This window comes from Carassius gibelio, chromosome A18 (assembly GCF_023724105.1).
Source record: "Carassius gibelio isolate Cgi1373 ecotype wild population from Czech Republic chromosome A18, carGib1.2-hapl.c, whole genome shotgun sequence".
Classification (NCBI taxonomy): Eukaryota; Metazoa; Chordata; class Actinopteri; order Cypriniformes; family Cyprinidae; genus Carassius; species Carassius gibelio.
This window is the reverse complement of record NC_068388.1, coordinates 13485057-13509259: the sequence shown is the minus strand read 5'-3', so window position 1 is coordinate 13509259 and position 24203 is coordinate 13485057. Positions and strand designations below refer to the sequence as shown.

At 36.4% G+C, this 24203-nt stretch overlaps 1 protein-coding gene and 1 long non-coding RNA gene across 2 annotated transcripts; both read left to right on the top strand.

Moving 5' to 3' along the window:
- The first annotated feature begins 2680 nt into the window (after positions 1-2680).
- On the top strand, positions 2681-23260 carry LOC127933870 (homeobox protein aristaless-like 4). The gene is made up of 4 exons (XM_052530915.1): positions 2681-3341; positions 16353-16663; positions 19965-20093; positions 20753-23260. The coding sequence occupies exons 1-4, from the start codon at positions 3014-3016 to the stop codon at positions 21068-21070; spliced, it is 1086 nt and encodes a 361-aa protein (XP_052386875.1). The 5' UTR covers positions 2681-3013; the 3' UTR covers positions 21071-23260.
- On the top strand, positions 11848-13020 carry LOC127933871 (uncharacterized). The gene is made up of 3 exons (XR_008147593.1): positions 11848-12081; positions 12526-12777; positions 12928-13020. It is a non-coding gene; the product is annotated as an uncharacterized LOC127933871 (long non-coding RNA).
- Positions 23261-24203: the final 943 nt, after the last annotated feature.

The following is a 24203-nucleotide window of genomic DNA, read 5'->3' as shown; positions in this document are numbered from 1 at the left end:
TATGTGGCAAAGAATGAGTGAGGTAAGAGGGAGAATTCACCCAAAACCGAAAATTTGCGGACTCTATACTCACCGTCAGGCCATCAAAGATGTTTCTTCATCAAAATAGATTTGGAGAACTTTAGCATCACAACACTTGCTCACCAACGGATCCTCTGCAGTGAATGGGTGCCGTCAAAATGAGAGTCCAGACAGCTGATAAAATCACAGTATTCCACCAGTAATCAACACGACTCCAGTGCGTCAACAAAAGATGCATGTTTGTAAGAAACAAATCCATCATTAAGGCATTTTATCTTTAAACCGTCACTTCTTGAAAAAATACCAGTCTATATTTCACTACAATGCTAATAATAAAGGCCTAAGGCTGAGTACATTTCCAGCAATACTAAAGCAACTATTCCTTTAGTAAACATAAATGATGGGGTGAACTGAAATGGACGATATAACAATATCAATATGCCTTTTATTAATAATGATAACATTTTGAAACCCTCATACTTTTGAGAATATGAGACCAAAATAATTTATGTTTAGGTCAAACAGGGCAGTATCACATAAATAATTCATTATTAAAGAATTTTAACTTCATAATGAAATGAAAGAAAGATATATATTTTTTTATTTTTCTTATTTTGGTGTTAGATTATAAATAGCTGTGTTGTTAGCTATTATCATATAGCTAGCTTAATCATAATTACTCCTGTGCTAGTATTAAAACCTTTATATTTAAAATTAACTTTAAAATGAAATGAATGATCAAAGGAATACTAGATTTTCCTATACACGACTACACAAAAAGCGTTTGGTGAGATATTTGGAGGGAGCATCAGCATTTAGAAAATGGGAGAATAGTGCACATTTTGTCTCTTTTGGTGCTCTTATTCAATTAGAGATCAGTAGAACTACTGCTCCTAATTCAATCAGCTCATCAGATGACAGGGTTCCTGCCCATCTCATGTGAATTCAATTAAATATCTCTATGAGACTCCTTCTCAGACACCTCCATACTCCCAGACAAGATTAGCTTCATGTATTTTGTAATGTGTTTCCAGCATCATTGTAATTTACTTCAGTGATCACTTTATTGATTTTTTTATTTGTACATATATACAGTATATGGAATATTAATTGATAAGTTTGCAGAGTCTTTGAAAAACAAATTTCTTCAGTTGAATAGCATCTATTTACTGTGTAGAGGAGGTGAGTAACTGAACCGAGTAAAGAGGGAATAAAGACAGAACAAGTCACTCTTATATCCATCATTCCAAAAACATGACAAGAGGAATACTGACAGATGCAGCAGCACTGCCGTTTGTGATATGAGCACTAAATTGAGGGGCAGTTTTTTGCCAATCATTCTGTTAGTTTCACAAATTCCCAATCCCAGCATTCCTGTAATCATCCTTAAGGGCTGTATAAACTAGCCAGGATTCAAGGTACAGGTCCAAATTGATCTGGTGTATTATTTTACCCCCCTGTCGATTCTTGAACTTGACAGGAAGGTCAAAGATGAAATTAGATAGACAGAACAAAATTTTGTTGATGGATACTCACAGACGGTGACCACTGACTTAGGCTTCTCTCCTTGCAAATAATTTTCTAATTGGAGAAGATATAATGAAATAAAATGAAATAAAATGTGTGTAATTTTTACAGAAAAACTCAGCAAATCAAAAAGATATTAATCTATTTTAATAAAATAAGTTTAGCAAAAAAAAAAAAAAAAAAATCAACTCATAAACTGATTAGAAAAGACATTTTCCAGAATGTTTGTGAAAACAATATATTGTAATGGTTAAATCTTTTGTTGTTGTTGTTCTGACAATGTCTGTGTGCTTGTATGGTATAATTTGAATAAAGTAAAAAAAAAAAATTACAGACTTACAAAATAAATGTAGGATAAATATTGCTGAAAGTAATAAATATTGGTGCACACTTTCTTTTAAAATACAATGGTTCTTGTAGTTCAAATAATGCATAGCAAAAGCAATGCAAAAAATCACAGGTTCAATTCAATAATATGGTCTCACATATTATGGCTTTCTTATTCTAAAATTTGCCACTTCATTAGAGAAAAAACTGGTCATATCACTCATTATTTTCAGTAATTTGGGCACTTGTAATATTAAAACAGAAAAATACAGAAAAATGTTTACATTTGATTAAAACATGCAAATACATCAATGCAAAAAAAATAAAAAATAAAATAAACAAATAAATAAAAAATAAAAAAAAGAAAGTCTTACAACTTAAGTGACCTCAGGAAGGTGGTCATCATGTATGATTTCACCCTTTTAACTTACTCTTACAACTCACCTGCACAACTCTTCCCTCTAACATCCAATAGTAACTCTCATTTAATTGAAATAGTAAACTTGTAATTGCAAAATATTACAAAAAAATTATAACTTTTTCATCCTTATAGGACTTATAATCTTATAATATATATATATATATATATATATATATATATATATATATATATATATATATATATATATATATATATATATATATATATTCTACCTTACAACATTACTGTAAAGCATTTTGATTGAGTAATAATGGAATTGTTACAAATATTTTCATTTAAAATGTTTGTGCATGACATTTACTTGATCCATTTATTCGTATACACTGTCAGTCAAGTCAAGGCCTTAATTGCATTACTGTCATGCGTTGTTTTCCTCACGTGCTTGTTAGAGGCAAAAGCTCATGCTCTCAACGGTCTGACCTCTTATCATGACGGGACCAGCAGACACCAGGACAACATCCTCCGTCCAGAGCTCTCTCTCTCTCTCTCCTCCAAAGCCTAAAGACGCTTTCTAGCATTCTCTTTTGACTAGTTTCTGGAAAACATCTGAATCATTTTAACCAACTCCAGCTGTCGCCCTGGTGTGGGTGTGTGAGAGAGTGCATGGCCGTCTGTGAATGAGAGGAGACTCGAGCGAGAGTGACGTTTAGATTTACAAAAAAAGTTAGGATATTTTGCCTCTGTTTTTTTGTCGGTATGAACGCAGATACGTGCGTCTCATACTGCGATATGACCTCCATGGATTCATATTATTCTCCATCATCAGGACAAGGAAGAGTCCAACAGGCCAGTCCTTACAGGACGTTCCAGCCGAGCGACTCCAAATACAGTCCCACGTTCCTGCCCGTTAAAGGTCAAACTTACGGGGACAAGCCGAGAAGTCCTTTCCACCAGGAGTGTCCTTCACTGGACGATAGCTCACCCGAGAGCGCCTACAGCAAGTATCTTTTCATGCAGAGACCCACATGCAAAACTCCCCCTGAAGACGACAAACTGGAGGACGGCGAGCTCATCTCCTGCTACGGTGAGTGGCATCTACATTTATCAGCCTATATCTTCAGACATGACAGTCAGTTTGCTTCAGTTTCAACCTGATGAGTGTCAGTGCAATTTAATAATTATGGTAAAATCAGAACATCTCCACGTTGAGGGTAAAAGAAGGCCTTTAACAATGTGAGTATAGCGTATAAACTTTAATTTGTTCGCACATTTGTTCCATAGTTTACATTAACTGTTGAACCCTCTGTAAAAAAATAAATAAATATAAAATAATAATAAAAAAAAAAATGTGTGTGCTTTAAATATTTAGTTAAAATCAAAAAGATTTGCTGAAGTCACAAACTTCTATTTTTAATTTTTAACCGCTTTATTAGGATATAGTAAGGAGATAATGAGAGTTAATTTGAAACTATGAATGTTAACAATATTTTTTACTTTGTAATGGGCTGAAAATAATGAAGCTCGTCAGAAGAAAAAAAAACTTATAATAGACCTGCTTGTCCGCAAAATCTAAAATCCCTGTAATTGACATAATCGCAAAACTGTAAAGGAGTTTTCTACATGAAACCTTTTGTATTTATTAAATCGAATAAAGGTGTTTTTATTTCGCTCACATTTTTGTGTTTTGTGACTAGGATTTAAGAAATTTAACTCTTCTGTTTAATGCAATGAGCTGCAATTGAGGAAGCGTAAATTCACTAAATACATGTTAAACATAATTAGGCCTGATTAATTTATTTAGTCACATATTAAAAAATAGACTTTGCCTCGTGAGTGATTTATCTGGTAATTAGGCCACACACAGTTCTGAAGCCTGCAATTAGCCAAATGCACATTCATGATTGCCTGAAATTTGTCGCATCTAACATTTTTTTTTTTTTTTTCATAAAAATATATACCTAGTTCGTCTGGTGGTCTCATAAACAATCAAAGCAGAAGTCACGAAAATACAAAAATGTATACAGTATCTAAAAGTCAGATTATCATCATTTTCTTACAAACAGTGGTGGAAATCCATCTCTGTGGTTGTAAATCACTATTTAGTATGTGTTGACCGCAGGCCAGTGAAAATAGACACCGACTGTATCATCAACGCATAGTGTGCTAGGTAAGGCAGGTTTTTTTATTGGCCTTAGAAAAATTACCATGTAGTCTGAATTGTTTATTATGACATCTTAAGACAGTTTAAATTAAATGATTAATTGGCTTTTCTGACAACAGTTAATACAAATAAATAAACATAAACATGAATAAACAATTAATTAAATATTCATCTTGTATTTGTATCTTGCATTTGTATTTGTCTGCACAGGACCTTTAAATATTGCTTATATTTGGTTACAACTGCTATTTGAACAATTACACTGATTAATTATATCGAAAACATTTGTAACATCCAAACCTTTCGGGTCATTGGGAAATTATAATGTATCCAGGTTGTTATTAGAAATGCCTCTACTTTCAAAGCAAAACAATCAGACAAATCACACACACACACACACACAATACTATCAACAGCCTGGGTTTTTCTGCTCTTTTATTAAACATATTATAATAAAATATAAACAAATAATATTCTCTATTTTCTGCAACCACATTTGAAGAGACATAAACACACAGTTAACAAATTGTTAAACTCTTATTTGGCATATAGTTGACTGTATTTTGAAGCCAATAATTCCATCCCATAGAAGTAATTTAAAGTAAAAATATGTATATATATATATTTTGTACATAAAAATCTGTGATATTTGGGGCTATTTGTAAATAAATAAATAAATAAATAACATTTTTTTTGTAAAAATACTTTTACAGGATAACTGGACACGGATGTAAAACATATTGTACAATTTTCAGAAAAATAGCTTGTCAAATTGTTAGTAATACCAAATTCCTGGGTAAGCATGAAGATATGAGATAATCACTAGTATCTCTTTCATGAAGATATTATTGTTAGATGATGCACAGACAGTGCTGTACTTATAGCGTTTTTCCTGTCTGCGGTTTGAGGAGAATGAACACTGTGTGGTTCCTACACCATTCTTGGAGCTTATTGTGGTTTGTGCTGTAGATGTCAAGGGTAAGCTCCAGCCTCAAGCATTGAGGAACTGATTGACCAGTTGGAGAAAATTGCGAAGCTGAGAATCTAGACAAACTTTTGTTCAACATAGAGAAAAGGGAAGATGTGTGTCCACTGACTCAAGATAGCATGCCTTCAAGTGCGGGTTGTAAACTTATCTTGTGATCATGCCACCTAGATCCGAAATATGAGAAGGTGTTCAGCTCTTTCCAGCCAATCAGAGTCCTGTAAAACTACAGTAACAGTAACACTGTTTGTCATGGTTAAGAACAATTATACATGGCCAAAACTGGTTTAAGGAACTTTTGTAATTGTACATAAGAACTGACTTGAGTATCTAGTAGTTTAATATCATCAGTCTTATTGTAGCAATACTTCCAAAAGAAGGTTAATCCTCAACTAATGCTGTAATCAGACAGTGCTTTTAAAATCAGTTCAAAATTTTATACATTTTTGGAAATATTAATGAAGTACCACACCAAAGCAAGAAACCTGCTGTGATTCATGGCTTGCAGCAGTAAAGCATTATTCAGAGGTAGATGTGTGGTATGGACTCCTAAAGATTTCATTCATGCTGTTTTGCTCAGCACAGTCAGTTCCACTGGGAGGCCTAAAACGACAATCCCTGACTGGTTTACATAACCTTTCCATACAAAATGACATGTGCAAATAAACCAGCATTCAACGATAGATGGGATATTAAGTTGGCTATTAAACATCTGCTGTAGCGAGACAGTCTCTGCAGAGCTTGGATCCTGAAGGTTGAACACATTGCACTTTTTCTTGTTATGTTGTTTAATTGTGTGGATAACAGTTTTCAAAGTTGTGACATCATGGACAAAATATTTCAATTAAATTGGGCATTGTATAAAGGAGAATGAAGTTCTTGCTTTCTGTCATTGCTGTAACCCTAAGCTGTAATCATTCGACATGACGTTACATCCTTACAACTGGTGTTTCACATACGAGTTAAGCTTCTTTTTTGTGTGTGTATTTGAGGAGGAAAAGGGAAAAAAACAATAGAGCTTTTACTCATTATTTATTATTCTTTAAGTGCGGGTATTCATTTCTTCATTTGCCTTATAATAATGTAAATGTCTACAGCATTCTTCAGCAGACACAATGGTGTCAAAGATGATTGTAATTTTAATGGTAAAAGACTGTACAAATGTAACAACCTGTTCCTATTTGAACGGTCTCTCCCCATTGCGTTAATCATGCTATGGGGAAACTTTAGTCTGATACCGAAGCCTGATTTGATCATGTTCGTTAAGCTGCATGAACCAATGCTGCTTCAACCCACCAAATGGAGGGGAGCCGACTTCTAGTATAAGTTGTCTCTGAGTGCCATTTCATCAGAATTTTCTTCTTCAGTGATGAAGATCATCTCCTCGCTGACTCTGCATCGGCCTTGGGGTTAAAAGCCTATGCAGCGCATTCATCTAAGCCCTGCAGGACAACCGTAGCCCTAGCGAACATGTCTTATTGACATTCACTGACAAGGTTGCCTTTTTAGACTCGTCAGTCTCTCACAAGGACTGTTTGGCCTTCCAAGCCAAGCCAAGCCAGTGCTGCCTCAGCCCCAGCTCAAGTCTGAGCCTGGGCTTTAGCAGCGCCCCAGGACAGCAAAACCCTACCTGTTTTCTAGACGTCAAGGTGCCCAATACAGACTGATCTGGAGCCTCAGAAGCCTGATCCAAATGCAGAGAGGTAGAGGAAAGGGTCAGTTCTCGCCGAGGATTGAACTCCTTTGAAGAAGTCTAACACCCGCTCTCCACTCCTCTTCTCAACACTGAGCAATGGAAGCTCCATTCAAGTTGGGCTCATCCTCCCCATTCAGCATATGCCCAAACAAACTAGTGCTGTGATAGTGGATCCACATACTCAAAAGGGCATTTCTCCTCTCCTCATATTAACACAAATGTCAGTTCCCCACACCTGTGCAGCAAACTGCCACTCGAAAAGCCATCCGTTCTTTAGGGTTGGAAAGCTTTGCCAGATGTGTCAAGTTGGGTTCTTAACATCATAGAACAAATGAACTACCTCACCTTGACCGCATCACCTCAGAGGTATTATTCAACTTACGATGGTTACGTTCTCAGGTCTGAAGTGCAATCACTGCTTGCAAAAAGGAGCCGTGGAAAAAATTCCTTTAGTGAACAGCTAGTCAGGATTTCACAGCTACTTCCTTGTTCCTTGTTATTGATATATCTATCTATCTATCTATATATATATATATATATATATATATATATTAGGGGTGTAACGATACGCGTATTCGTATTGAACCATTCGGTACGACGCTTTCGGTTCGGTACGCGTAACGCATTATGTATACCGAACGGTTCGTTGGACTAATTCATTATATAAAAAAAAAAAAAAAAAAAAAAAAAAAAAAAGAGAAATATAATGATATGCGTTCAACAAGGTAGCCCAATAACCCAAACGACGTAACAGGCAACGCCCCTGACACTCCCGAAGAAGAAAAAAACACCAACTTATATGTTTATGTTAGGGTACTACTCAGTCAGGCGCTCGCTCACTCAGTACGCGCTGAAGGCTCGTTGCAAAATGGCCAATGTGTTTAACATACCAGAAAAAAGAAGATCCTCCAGTAACCAACAGGTCTGGTGTTTGGGTGCACTTTGGATTCCCTTTAAGCTATAATGGTGATGGCAAGAGAGTGGTGGATAAAAAAACAACGGTATGTCGCATCTGCAACATGACAGGGTACACCAGCGGGAATACAAAAAAAAAAAAAAAAAAAAAAAAAACACCAGCGGGAATACTTGAAACATGTCAACTCATTTACGCTGACATCACCTTATTGTGTCAGTATCTGGGAAAAGACGAAAAAAATGAGAAACAAGCACGCAACAAACTATCCCTGCAGCATTTAGACACCGGTATTATAGCTTACAGGGAATCCAAAGTGCACCCACACCAGACCTGTTGGTTATTTTAGGATCTTATATTTCTGGTCTGTTAAATGCATTAGACATTTTGCAACGAGCCTTCAGCGCGTGCTGAGTGAGCGAGCGCCTTAGGGGCCGTTCACATATCGCGCCTAAAAACGCATGGAAAACGCTAAGCGCGTCTTTCTCCTCCTTTCCAAAGCGCTCGGGCAGAAGCGCTCATGAGTCGTCTGTCTTTGCTAAGCAACAATGACGTGCTCTCTCCATGAGACGCGGAAATTTCAGCGAAGGATAAATGGATTTGCAAGCTCTAAAAATCGCTTGCAGTAGCTCTGCTACTAAATTTATTTCAAAATTGCAATCCATATACAACTATGATCAGCTGTTCCTTCATCTTGGCTGAGTTTTCAACGTTGTTACGGGAAAGGATGAAGCTGACTGGTTAGTTCTTGTCACATGACCCGCGGTGCGCTTGCAGCATTCTGAAAAGTTGAGATGTTTTTACATTTTGCTGTATCTAAAACGTACCGAACCGAACCGAACCGTGACATCAGTGTATCGTATCGAACCGAACCGTGAATTTTGTGAACCGTTACACCCCTAATATATATATATGCAAGATGTATATACCTGTATGTGCAAGATGCTTTACTCAGTGCATGCAATGAAGACCATATTTACATCCTCTTCTTGGGCTATTTTAAGTTATAGTGAGCATCTGAGAGTGAAATCTTGGAGACAGAAAGCTGGCTCAGTTCTGTGGGATATGGGAGTCATGTGTGAGGTCTTTTATCAGGAGCTCAGATTTAACGGAAACACTGTCCTGCTTTCCCACAGAATCCACATTCCTGTGTGGCTCGCAGGCATTGATCTTCAAACAGGAACATCTGGAAGATTTGCTTCTGCATAGATACCTGTATTTACAACATTCAGTATTGTGAATTAACCTTTAATGAGATTAATGCGTTTTTTGAGGTCATATTTCTTTAGACAACTTAGATTAGAACTTTCATGTTTAAAATGAGAACCTTATAGAAAATAAAATTTCTTAATTGGTATTTATCATTTCACAATGAATCCATATGGATTTAATATCCACAGAACTTTTTCATTGAACAAATGGTTCTTTAGTGGACAAAGTTTCTTCAGAATATTAAAGTGTTCTTTACACTATAAAAACGGTTATTTTAAGAATATTTCACTGAAAGTTATAGTTTTTTTGCAATCACACTTTTGAAGTTTTCTCCTTGTTTCTTGCAGTGATTAAATAGCCGCTCCTAGCAAACATCTGACCTCTGCTAATTCAAAGACAGACTTAATGTTCTCATGCTAGTGACTGCAACAAGCATGTACTCGAATAAAAAAATCTACCTGGGTGTGAATAGATTTTTTAAAAGTGGTATTGCTATAACAACCACTTTGCAGAAAGGAAATGAGGGCTTTTGCAATCAGTATTGAAGTTGACCTGTAATTTTTATTTATTTATTATTATTATTAGAGTTATTTCCAAAGGGGAAATTTGCTAGTATGTCTTTAGGAAAATGATTAGTGTATTTAGTTATATATCTTTTGTGTATTTAGTCATCTATTGTCACTTATAGTTAGAATTTGAGCTTGTAGGCAGGCATTTGGTAGTAGTTATATATACTTGTAGAGTTCTTGTGTTTCAAATAATAGTGTTAACAAAGCCAACATCATGGGATTGATTTGAATGCATGAACTTGATGAAATGTATACCTTGCATTGCAATGCAATTCACTTTGGATAAAAGCATTTGCCAAATGCATAAAAGTAATCTAATGTTAAATGGGCTGATTGCACAAAGGTTACAAGTTATATCCTCATAAAGTTGATACTGTATTTACAGAGATTCCCTTTCACTAGTGCACCCTTGAGCAAAATATTTCATCCCAAGCTACTACAAGGGAACAGTCTCTGTACAAAATGTGCTGAAAGTCACTGTGGCTAAAGGCACCTGCTATATAACGAGTAACCATTGTGCAAAGAAGCTAAGCCAAGGCACTGTTGAATTCTGTTGAAGTGCTGAGGTATTGTGTCAAAGAGTGCTGTTATATATCAAGTGTAAATGGCCAGGTACAGACTATGTAATGCAAATGTAGGCTTTCTGCAATGTTTGGAATAACATTTTTTGCAACTTTGTAAAGAACAGTATATAATGAAATGTATATCTCCATGTCTTTAGTTAGATTCTGCGTTCTATATACTGTAGCAAACAGAAACAACAACACAGAGCATCTCTAAAATCCCCAAACATTTGGACAGTTACCAAGCCCAGACTATTGCTGTCAATGCAAAAATGGCTGCCAAAACCAAGGAGCTTTGGCTCTGAAATGCAAAACATGCAATGGCACTGCTTAAAAACTTTGGTGGTACGCAGACTCAGCATAACATGGGCTACAAAGCCAAGGAAAGACAGCAGGGTGGGACTCAAAGTGCTCACCACAGCAATTATGATGAGTTCTCTGCCAAACACAGAGAGACAGAGGAACAGAGTTATCACAAAATGGTATGGCAAAAAAAACAAAAAAACAAACAAAACAGAGATGCTTAAAGAGCCACACAGATGTGAACTCAAAAATTACCTGTATTACAGTGTATAATGTAACTGTCCATCGGTGTAAACAATGTGCAAAGTAATTAAACCAAAAAGTACACGATTTATAAAGTTATTGGCTTCTAAAGTAAAGGAGTCGACTCTGAATCGCTGAAACGAGTCGTTATAGATTTCAAATCTTTTGCACATCTCTATGTACGTCACTAGAACACTTTGCATAATAATCTCTGCCTACCGTCTTGGGAGAAACGGAACTCTTGGAATTGGAACAACCAATCCAAACTGGTTCTGTTAGTTGACCAATCAGAACACAGTATGCTAACGAAAGGTGGGGTTTAAGGAGACTGAATCTTTTGAACAGCTTCGCGCGAACCGTTTGGGGATCTCTGAGAATTGAGGTAATTTTAAAATGATATTTTGACAAAATGACAATGTTTTTTAACCTTGGATGGATTTAAACCTGTTGTACAGGACTTATAAACAGTGATAGGAAGCTTAGAATATTCATCTTACTGGCTCTTTAAATCAGAGCCCACAGGACAAAGTCTGTTAGATCATGACCTTATTTTATTTTTTTTTATTTTTTTTGCACTTAAATGTAAAAAAATATATTCAAGTCAATTTAATTAAAAAACATGATTTGAATATTTGTTTAATAATATATATTTCTATTGGATATATATTCAATATAGCATACAGTATTTGGATATAATGCCACATGGCCTATGGCAATCCACAAATTTGCCTCTAATAAAGTTTTATCAAAAGCTATAAAGAGTGCTTGGTTACCAAGACAACAGTGTCATATATGTATGAACACTATGTACTGTATTGTGTTCATTATATATTGCAAAATACTGTTGTTGAGATGGGATATGGATAAGATTATGGATAGTTTTCATGCTATGGTTGAGTTTAAAGGTGGGTTAAGGGGTAAGGGAAGGGTCAGTACACTCTAAAAAACGCTGGGTTGTTTTTTCAACCCAACTGCTGGGTTGAGGCCGTTGGATAGGACTTTGGGATGTTTTAACCCAAGTTTGGGTTGAAAATAACTATCTTTTTTAACCCAGCGGGGTGGGTTGAGGACGCGGACGTGAAGGAGAGCACGCACGTCACGTCAAAATCGTACGTCTCCAGTGCGAGCAGCCGCCATTTTCTCAGCGTGATAGAAGCGAGAAGCGAGTGAAAGACTATGGTAAGTAACGTTAAATATTCAAAATGTAAAGTTATCTTTTATTGTTTACCCGGTTGTATGAAAGGCGGAAGGTTTTATGAAAGGCGGAAACAAAGGAGCTTAACGTTATATATATATAAAAAACGGACGCGGTTTTCGCCTAGGACATGGAGGTCTTGCCTCATGTAACGGTACTGAACGGAGGATGTACTTTTAATATAACGTCTGTGAATGTATTTTGTCATATTCACATAAGATTTTACATTATCTGTTCTCTTTGAGGCGTTAACAGACGGTTATGGTCACGGTTACGCTCATGTGAATTTGTCTTTTTTTTTCGCGGTTAAACTGAATGTATGTTTGTCTCCTAAAGGAAACGGCATTGTGTAGTAAAGACTAGCATAATTATTTTGAGGCTGTTGAAGTGGTAACTGTTAAAAGTATGTTTTACATGTAATATTTCAGACTTGTCCAGCTCCTGTCTTCATTGTCCTCGCGCTGAGAGTTAAAGACACAGAAGCTGTTTGTGTGAGGAGTCACAGACCTGTGTGAGGATGAGGAGGTGTTCTTCTGAAGAGAGGGACAGACGGTTTAAGGAGAGTAAACTTCAGAATAACATCAAGTTATCTTTATTTTGACTAAGACTAAAATAATGTGTGTGTTTTTTTTAGATGTTGAAATCCAGAGACAAGATAACTTCATTCTTTTGAGACTGATGTAAGTTAAATTATTATTACTTTTTTTTTAGAAAATTAATGTTTCTGTTGTGTCCTGCCTGTTAACTTCACATTTTGATGCAAAAACAGTGTGATTTTATATATGTATATGTTAATATTTTATTGAAGCCATTGATGTCCCTCTTTGCAGAACTCAAACTAACTGGAGTTAAGGACACACAAGTGCTTGTGTGAGGAGGTGGTTTTCTCCGCTTCTTCTGAAGAGAGGGAAAGATCGTTTAAGGCAAGTAAACTTCATAATTTCATGTTATCAGTTGTTGTTGTGTTTTACTAAGAGTAAAATAATGTTTGTTTTTTGTTTTTGTAGATGTTAAAAGCAAGAGACATGGGAGAGCATCATTCCTTTGAGATTTTATGTAAGTTATTTTTAGAAAATAAATTTTTCTGTTGTTTCCTGCCAGTTTACTTCACATTTTGATGCAACAACAGTGTGATTACGTGCTCATTTCATTAAAACCATTGATGTCTGTGTTTTTTATTGCAGAACTCAAACCAACTTTGGAGTTGTCTGATTTGGAGAGTCATTATTCTTGGTCTTCGCTCTTAAGGCGGTCGCACACCGGACGAGACGCGCCGCGTCGCGTCGCGCCACATGTAGGACAACTCGAGGTATCGCACACTGGACGCGCACATTCTATATGCGTGAGCTCAATTTCGCAGCAAGATGGGAGAGTTTTAACTTCATCTATTATTTTAATTTTAAATATATGATTCTAATTGATAAAAGCTGAGTTTTTAACGTTAATTAATGAAAAGAATCTGTGTTATTATAATAAGTCTGTTATTGTTTTGTTGCATCTGTTGTCTAGGCAACTGTGCTGCTGAAAACGTAACCAAACACTTTGTAATGTTTTATTTAAATGAAACAAGTGTGCTGTACTTTAATTTCAGTTTCAGTTTATAACATCTGGGTTTTTTAATATAAAACTATGCGGATGGCGCTCTGTGGCGCGGCAGAAATTTGAACAGCGTTCTGAGTCGTAGCTGGGCGCCGCGGACAGACGCCGAATGGCGCCGCCGGTGTGTGTACTCACATAGAGAATAATGTGTTCGAATTTTAAAGACGTGGCGCGACGCGACGCGGCGCTGCGCTTCTCGTCCGGTGTGCGACCCCCTTTAGAGGTAAAGTTCACACAAAAAATCATTTACTTGCCCTCATGTCATTCCAAACCTATAAGACTTTTGTCTGTCTTTACAACATAAATTAATATATTTTTAGTTTTCTCATAATATTTGTTAATCCATTTATAGTTTAGATAATCAGTATTTTCAAGCTTCATAAATACAGAGTTATTGTAGAAGTAAATTCTGATATTTATATATGAATACATCTTAAATTATATGATAGCAAACATGTATGTTCAAAATAAAATACTGGTCTTCCAGACCAGCAATGGAGGACACAAAAAGAGAATATTAAATATATTCATACGTTTTCCCAAAAATTTGCAGATTTTGTATGAGTCTGGAAAAACATGAGGAGAGTAAATTATAAACATTTTAACTATTTGGTGAACTAACGGTTTGAAGAGCAGCCCTCAATGTACGTGAATATTGTGAGGTATGTGAATGTCATGTCTGTTTTAATGTTTCAGTAAAGAAGCTTTCTGAAAGCAATATTTATTCAAACAATATCGCATGTCCTCACACTAGTGCTGCCATTATAGCCTTCAGGAGTGCTGTGGTGGACTGAGACATTAAACAACCGCACAAAGTGTTGAAACTTTAAAACCGATTATTTACCTATCGTTACGGATGTGAATGCACCTCTACCTGAAAATGGATAGTTTAATTAAATGTTTAATTTTTTCAAATGTGTTTCTCTTAGGCCACTGATGAAGAACAGGCAGTGACTGGGATGAATGCTGGTCAGAGAGGAGAATCTTCTTTCCACCTAAACAGCGGTGGCTTTAAAGGAGGACGCTGCCCTGGATGATGTAGAAGATGTCACATGCTGTGCTGATGGGGTTTCTTCATGATTACATCAGTTATGCTAAAGAGATCATGAAAATTGACTGTGATGCATGATCTGTATTCATGGACTTTGAAACAAACTGTAAGTGTATAATTTGTAAAAAAAAAAAAAGTTAAATGCTTTTTCTGCGTTGTTTAGTAGAAGAGTTTACACTCTGTCATTCATACACCTGCTCACATTCTTTCACACACACACACACACACACACACACACACATGCGTCTGTTAAATGTTATAATATCAAAGTTAATGTTGTGATTTATTTGTGTACTGTCATGCCAGAATAGTTGGAAAAAAACCGAACTAATTGTAAATTTATTGTATGTGTTTTCGTATATTTTTATTCAATATATACAATTGAACAAAGTCCAATTTGATCTTAAGTTATATTCATCAAATGTTCAATGCTTTGTTTATGAACTCTGTAGCTGTTAATGCCATCCTTTTCTGCATTTCTTCTAACATGTTACTTTTTGACTTTTCTCTTGTTTTTAATAAATATTTTCCTTTTGATAATTATTATTTGTGTGTAAAAGTGATATTTAAAATGAACAACATTTGTAGGTTTAATGCCTAGCTCAATTTGGGTTAATTTTAACGTAGAAATGCATTGTTTCCCCACATGGCTGCACTCTGCGAGTTTATTTTCTTCCAGCAGGAGGCGCTAAGAGCGGGAGAGGTAGGTTTCTCCGGTAACGGCTGCAGAGCGGTGCTGAGCTCACAAACGCTGCCTTATCAAGCACATGCGAAATGATATTGAACATTTTCTAAATACAGTAGTTTTCCTTCTGAAATACAGTGATAAAAAAAACACCCGCTCTGTTTTTTGAAACCCTGCAATATAGTCATTTTAAACCATAAAAAAGGCAACCCAGCAGGCTGGGTTAGATATGATAACCCAACTGGTTGGGTTAAAACAACCCAGCGCTGGGTTCGTCCCTTTTTGACCCAGCGCTGGGTTGTCAAAATAACCCAAATTGGGTTGTTTTCAACCCAGCAGTTTTTAGAGTGTATTGTAATAATAAATGCAGTAACAGTATTTTATTTAAATATACAATATGTGCTATTAAAAACATGTATATACACAATGTTTGCATTATATCAAGTAATATATTTCAAGTAATTGAAATGGTAGTACATAGAACTAATAATTACTTAACTATTATACTACTATATTCATGGACCAGAGAGCCTCAGTAGAGTGTGATTAGAATAGGCATGTTTTGATTATTTACTTACAATCCTGGAATGTTTGGATACAGATTCAGACATCCAACACGGAGAACATAATTTCAACTCAGCAAGGCTTGTTATACATTAGAGGTCCTTGAAACTGAAGGACGACAACAGAACCCTCTTTATGAAGAAATAAAGAATATTTGTATAGGGAGTAGTTTTTGTAAATGTGGTTTCAATTTTAATTTGCCTCCGCACTTCAGACACATGATCGACACAGCTTCAGTTTTCTGTAAAGATGGTAATGGGTTGAGAGAAGCAGGACAACATAAACACTCGTTCTTCTCTATTAAAGAGCCAAACACAAAATCCACAGTTAATGAATTGAAACATGTCTTTCCCCAGGTAAAGATGGCACTGGACTGACAGACACGGAGATGCCTCAGTCTGCTGATCCCACGGGTATTGATGGTAGTTACATCAGTGTGAAAGACCCCGGGGTCAAAGGTCAAGCGGAACAGCCTGTCTCTCAGCTCAGCAGTCTGGACAGACCTGAGGCCGAGAGCAACAAAGGCAAAAAGAGACGGAACCGCACCACCTTCACCAGCTATCAGCTGGAGGAGCTGGAGAAGGTTTTCCAGAAGACACATTACCCTGATGTCTACGCTCGAGAACAACTAGCCCTCAGGACAGACCTCACGGAAGCAAGAGTACAGGTAAGCCTGGTCAGCGTATCCTTGTAAGAATTTGATATATTTGCTGTGTAAATTACATTAAAATACGATATTATACAAAATAATACAATATTATACCAAAATAACGTTTAATATTTTTAATAATATATCTAGTGACCGTACAGAGGAGAAGTGGTTCGGAGAATGGACGAATGGATAATATTTTATAATATTATTTTATATTTTATTTTTATAATAACTTGTCTTATTATTATTAATGGTGGTGGTGGAATATTATTATTATTATTATTTGTTAATAGTGTTTTCTAATAGCTCCATTTAATTCTAGCAGCTCCGTTTAAACATTTTTGAAATCTTTTCCTCAGAATTCTCCCCTAAAACATGCCACAAATCTGTAGATCCTGCTCTGCTGAGAAAAAAAAGGCCGATAGTCTCTGCTGTGCAAGACTCAGATGTCAATTCTCGCATCATGACAGAGAAGCTGGACCCAAATACTGTTTCCAAAAGTTCTAGTCCCTGTTTAATGTACCTCTCCACACCACAGTGTTTAAGGATGTTAAGAAGAGTTAGGGAAGGAAAAAAAACACACAGTCTTTGCCAGGGGAAGAAAACACAGTTTGAGATGCCATAATCAATTTCCACGCAGGGAATGAGTCCTTGTCAGGAACCTGGCCCTGTTTTGAAGGTACAGTGCAGTAACTGCATTCATTCCGAGTCCAAACAGAACCAACTATCACAGACACATGAGTCTAATTACCTCTGTAGGCTGACAACACAGTGCAGACTCTGTTGAGTGACTACAGGGTTTGACCCGTATTTCAAAAACATACCTACAGACATACGTAATTGAGATGAGCCCCTCCTGCTTTCCTCCCCAGTGCTGTTGTTTAGTGCTGGCTGCTGCTCTGTCCTGCTCAGACACAACTTGTTCCCTCAACACTCTTTAAAGGAGGATGTTTTGGATGATATCATAGTTTCTGTCCTCGGGACATACTTTGAACATACATTTTGGAATATAATTTGCTTTCTTTTTATTTTCTAAACATGCATATTGAAATGCGAGCACATATGTGTAGTGAAGCATACAAAGTGTTCTTATACATGGCTGTGGATCCGCACGAAAGGTCCACTGCTCAAGTCTGTGGGTCTCTGAGAGGTCAGTGGGGGCAGCTCTGGAAAGCCGGGGGCTTAGGCGTCAGGAAATTAAACATGAAATGTAAACAAACTCCAGCCTCCAGCATTCTCCCCTTTCACTCTCTAACATCCTTATTTCCCTTCAGATTTTGAGTTTAAAGAAAAGAAAGAGCGAAGGAGAAAGTGCATCTGAGAACGAAACAAAACAAACAAAAACAAAATCTCAGTTACGAAAAAACTTGCCGTTCTGAAAAAAAAAAGACAGGGTTGCAAAACGTTACCTTAAAATTGCAAGATATGAACTCCCAGAAATAAAGGCAGAGTTTGCAAAATGTTAACTCTCAAGATATAAACTCACAATTGCGAGAAATAGTCCATATTGTTATTTGTTAATTGTTACATTTTTTGAGAAAAAATTCAGATTTGTGAGGTTAACTCAAAATCTCAAGATATAAAATAGCAACTTGGAATTCTAAGAAAAAAAAGTCAGAATTGCAAGATGCATAATGGCAAGACGTATAAACAAAGTAAAAGTTGCAATGTGTTAACTCAAGATATAAACTGCCAACTGCACGAAATAGTCATTATTGTGTTATATATTTGTGTTATATATTTGTGTTATACGATTTTAGTAAGATAGTCAGAATTGTAAGATGTTAACTCAAAATTGCAATTTTAAGGAATAAAGTCTGAACTGTTATAAACGTGCATTTGAGAGAAAAAGTCAGAATTGCGAGATGTTAACTAAAAATTGAAAGATGAAATTGCGTTATTGCATTATAAACTTTTATTTGTGAGCAAAAAAAAGAGAGTGAAAATAGCAAGATGTAAATACTTGGAGTTGTGAGAACTAAAGTCGGAATTGTGAAGTTAAATGTCACAATTACTTTTTTTATACTGTGTTCCAAAAAGTGGCTTCCTTACTTCTTTCTGTCTCATATAGGGCCTTACAGTCTTCTCAAGCTGGTTTAGTTTAGTCATGTTTAATGTAAAAAAGATTTACTTTGTAAAATATCCTTCAATTCATCTTCAGCACATTTCCACCCTTGTAGAGGAAAGAGGAACAACATAAACTAAGAAAACGGATGCTGCTCGGGTCATTGACCTTTGGTCATTATCTCTGATTGCTCTGAACTTCGAAGACCAAGGAATAACAATATAAATGTCCAAAGAGACAGGGATTAAATGACAAAGATTCCCAAAACAGATGACACAATGATCATAATGGCACTGGATGTCAGGAGCAGGCCATGACTTCGGCCTGAAAGATCAAATTACTTTATATACAAACGGCTCCTAGAGGACAACTTAAGCTAATTCAAGCAATATATTTTGTTGCTTAAATAAAGAAAAGTGTCAATGCATTGTATCTTTTGTTACCTTTATGGTTCCTCATTCTTGTGATTGCAGCATGCTCTTGGGGCTTATGGAAACTGTGATGTGATTGGACAGAGATACAGTATATCCCACAATCCAAGTTTAAGCTCAGTGGTATGGAGAGATTGATGCTTCCCTTTTGAAATAGTCAGTGAAAGCATCACTGATGCATAAATGGAACAAATGGAAGCCATATTCCATCGATAAATGACATATATATATATATATATATATTTTTTACCTTTACTTACAAATCATACTATGTGGAAACATAAGTCTGAGGTCTGAGAGCACTCAGCTGTGGTTTGGGGTTGTTGGTCTGTGTCATGGCGCACTAACAGCGGATCAGAACTGGCCTCGTTGTGATTGATGAGGTGGACCTGCTCCAGACATAAGCGAGGCCGGACCCGCTGGCTGAGGGGAGACAGAGGAACAGCTATCAAAGAGCAGAGCCCCAACCTGTGCTGGCAGGGGAGAGTTCAAATCCATACATAAATAGTGCAGTGTGGACAGCACATTAAAGACGTCAGCTGAGGAGCCGTGGCATGGCTTTCAAGTGCCTCACGATTTATGGCTTTGCATGTGTCCAGGTTTTCACTACAAGTCACTAGAGGGAGAATCCAGTTCTCAGTAGACAGACTTTTTAATAATGCTTATCGTTATAAGCAGCATCAATAATTAGCTTTTTCAGTACCAATACAGAAACAGAATAAAAGTTTATACAATAAAATTCACAGTGTATTCACTCCAAATCCTGGGCTTTTGCAGACAGATATTTCAAACAATCATGTTTTTGGCTCATTTCCCACAGGTGTGGTTTCAGAATCGACGGGCCAAATGGAGAAAAAGAGAACGCTTTGGCCAGATGCAGCAGGTCCGAACACACTTCTCAACAGCATATGAGCTTCCTCTTCTAACACGACCGGAAAATTATGCACAGGTAAAAGGAAAATCTGTACTACCATTCATAGATTTCAATTTATATACAAATTTAAACACACACACACACACACACACACACAAATGTTTGTTTTTGTGAAAACTGGGGACATCCCATAGGCGTAATGGTTTTTATACTGTACAAACTGTGTATTCTACGACCCTTCACCAACCTTTCACCTAACCCTAACCCTCACAGGAAACTTTGTGCATTTTTACTTTCTCAAAAAAACTCATTCTGTATGATTTATAAGCGTTTTGAAAAATGGGGACATGGGTTATGTCCTCATAAGTCACCCTCTCCTTGTAATACCTTGTGTCACACCCATTTCATTACACAGAGTTGTGTCCTGATATGTCACAAAAACATCCCCATATATATATATATATATATATATATATATATATATATATATATATATATATAGTAGGGAAGTATGTATATTAGACACTTTTGAATGAATCAGCATTATGAATGAATCGTTTAAGTGACTAGTTCAAATAACGTACTTGTCGATCACCTTCTGTCACTGGAAGTCACTGAAACAGTGCTGTTTGGATTGTATATGAGTGTTCTCATATGAGTGTAACTGTTGTATATTTGTATTGTTTAATTCACATGAACTCAGGGATTTGAAATGTGTGTGTTGTTTTTTTTAGATTCAGAACTCATCTTGGCTAAGTGGCAGCAGTGCAGCCTCACCAGTGCCCGGCTGTGTGGTACCTTGTGATACTGTAGCTTCCTGTATGACCCCTCACCCTCACTCTGCTAGCGGTGTGTCTGATTTCCTTGGTATGCCAAGTCCTGGTGGGAACATGGGACAGACACATATGGGCAGTCTTTTCGGCAACTCAGGAGTGAGTGGATTCCTTAATGGATTTGATCTCAGCATTGAACCAGATCGCAAATCCTCCAGCATCGCCAGCCTGCGGATGAAGGCAAAGGAGCACAGCGCAGCAATCACATGGACCACATGATGCCTTCATCTGGGACACAGAAGACCAGATAACCTCAGCCCTAAGCTGTCAGCACTAATGAGGTGAACGTTTATGCCATCTGGAGCCAATATGAACATGAGAAATGGAGGCTAGAAGCTTTAAAACACTTGTCAGAGATTTAATTTTGAATTTTTTGAGGAAGTGGATTGTGCATTGGGAGTTTGAATGTGTGGATACCAGCAAGCCCTTTTCCAAATTAATATATGAATATACAGATTTCCCATGTTTTACCATTGAAAAAAATCAGTATGTACTATTTTTTCCCATTACCAGATATATACACTACTGTTCAAAAGTTTGGGGTATGTAGGATTTCTTTGTTTTTTAAATAAGTCTCTTATGCGCATTTGTTCATAAATACAATAAAAACAGTAATATTGTGAAATATAATTGAAATGTAAAATATTCCTATTTTAATAGATAAAAAAATAATATGATCCTTCAGAAATCATTATAGCATGCATATTATCAGTACATATACATATATTGTAAAATTATAAATGTCTTTAATGTCACTTCTGATCAACTGAATGGATCCTTTCTGAATAAAATTATTAATTTCTTTTTTTAAATATCTTACTGACCTCAAACTTTAAAATATAGGAACAAAATTGTTTTTTACACAAGATTCTGAAATTAATGGTGCCAGCAGTGAATCTCAGAGGGATAGTTTACCCACATAACACACACAGAAAATATATTCTGAAAGTATGTGTGTGTGTGTGTGTGTGTGTGTGTGTGTGTGTGTGTGTGTGTGTGTGTGTGTGTGTGTGTGTGTGTGTGTGTGTGACAATGAAAGTCAGTGGGGTCCAATGTTGTTGTTTTGGGTCACACTGATTTCTTTGTGTGGACAAAAACAGAAACAAAAGGTGTGCAAATTATAACAAAAGTTTCATTTTGGGGTGAATTATCCCTTTAAGCCTTTTAAATAAGTGGTAAATGTGCTCAACATAGAACAAAATTTTAGATAAAATAGGAAATTTGCACTTAGCTTCATGAAAGCTTGCTGGATGTTTAACATTTTGTCTGAATTATTTGAATTAAATACCGGAGCAGGACACATTGTTGTCAGTGCTTGTTTTTAGTAAGGCTTATGAAGATTTCTCTGGCATCGGTTATCATGCACTATTAGGCTTAAACAGCTCACTAAGAATAGGCCAGAATATAGCATCATAATAAAACAAGAAGAGCAAGTGCTTCCCATTCTATGTGAGACATTTTACAGGGAGCAGAATTCTGTACCAGCCAAAGAGGACACTTAATAGATCCAGACGGTGTGAAAGCAACGCTGTATAAGCCAGTGAAGCATCAGGTTTTGTTCTCTTCATTCTTGATATGACAAACATTCAGATTCCGTCCAGCTCAAGCCCCCAAAATACTCCCTTTAATCACAGCCACATTCTCTAAAGCAGAGGTAATAGGGCACTGTTTCCAGACAAATGTTGGAATGTTCTGTTTGTTTTGTGTTTGAGGGACACAGCTCTATCAGCTGGAACATAAGCCTAACTTCATTAATTTCCTGGCTCCATGCAGCATTAGACCTTCACACCAGAGAAGTTTGAGTTGCTCCTGCTGCAGGGTGGCTCACCATCCAAAACCTAACATGGGATTCTGGTTATCATGAAGTGTGAGAAGAGACACTAGGTTTGGTGCCATTAGGGTTCACTAGCCAAAAATGTGCTGCAAAATGATTCTTTTTTGTAGTTTTTGGCTTTTTATTACATGCTGACAGAAGTACATTCAAGCTTTCCTTTATATTTATGATTAATTGACCCAGTTGACTCTTCTCAGTCACATTTTATGAGACTATGGGTAGTAAACGGTAGATATTAAAGTGTTCTGTATTCAGAGAGGGCACAACAATGTGGCTCCATTGTTCCTTTATTAGTTCCTCAGTTTAAATACTACTGAGATATGCAGTTAAATATTATCAGCGGTTCTTTGTGTTTGTACAGCGTGCACTTTGCATAATACAATAATTTGCTTCCTGTGTGTGTTTGGATTTAATTAATGCTATAGCTTTCCTGGTTTTGCTGTTATTCTTGATAACATAACTAATTTTCTTTTGTAAAATGATCATTAAATTCCAGCCTGAAAATATTGTACAAGTTTGTACTGTATGTGTCATGAAATTCAAGTCTGTGTAAAATATAAAGCATTTTATCCATTTGTGTTATGGTGTTGCTGTATAATACGTAGAATCTTGAAATGTATTAAATTAAAATGATATGGGAATACTTACAAACAACTAAACACATTTAAACACGCGCTACAAAACGTTTTTACTTTATTCTACTTGAGAAGACATTTTAAACTAACAAAGAGTGAAAAAGGTTATTTTCAAGACATATACATATTTTGTGCTGTGTCTAGTTCATGGCCAATTGTTTTGGCTTTAATTGATAACCTAAAATGCATAAATAATGGCAGTAAATCATTTGAATGCATGAATTTCTATATACAAACTTCTCTCATGGCAAAAAAAAAAATGCATTAGTCAGCTGGACCAGAGAAAGGGTGTGGAAAGAGGAAGAGAATGATTTACATGCAAACTGCACCTCAGCAAAAGAACAGGCCACAACAACCAAGGATTGGACTTTATTCCAAAGAGTGTAAACTGCTTTGCAATAGGATCCTATTTTAATCCATTATTCTTCTAACACAAAATAGCCATAGAGAAATTCAACACATTGCACACGGAAATTTGCACCTGCATGTCATGTCCGTCATCTACAGCCAAAAATTTTATAGATTGTAATTCTATTTATTTGTCCTGTTTAAAGCATGAAAAGGGAAGGTTATTCATTCCATTCTTAAAAGTTGTAAAAAATAAAAAAATTTAAAAAATACACTTTTAAGATAAAATGCACACACACTAGATAAAACGAGCATTTCACATACTGAGTTCCAGAGTTCAACATATTTCACAGGACTGAGAAGCAAACTTTGTCTTCTTCTGGGTTGAGCAACAGTTTTGGGCTGCATCCAGAGCTGTAAGGAGACAGCCAACACAATGCTTGTCACCCAATAAAACCTCTGCTGGGACCTGACAGCCTTCCAGATGAGGATGGAGCTCTCCCAAATGAATCCATCAGGGAGGAAGTCTGGCACT

Bases quoted from the DNA above. Each gene is read 5' to 3' on its own strand.
- LOC127933870 (XM_052530915.1), top strand. From the start codon at position 3,014: ATGAACGCAGATACGTGCGTCTCATACTGCGATATGACCTCCATGGAT. The intron at 3,342-16,352 runs GTGAGTGGCATC...GTCTTTCCCCAG, and splicing joins CGAGCTCATCTCCTGCTACG to GTAAAGATGGCACTGGACTG. The intron at 20,094-20,752 runs GTAAAAGGAAAA...TGTTTTTTTTAG, and splicing joins GACCGGAAAATTATGCACAG to ATTCAGAACTCATCTTGGCT.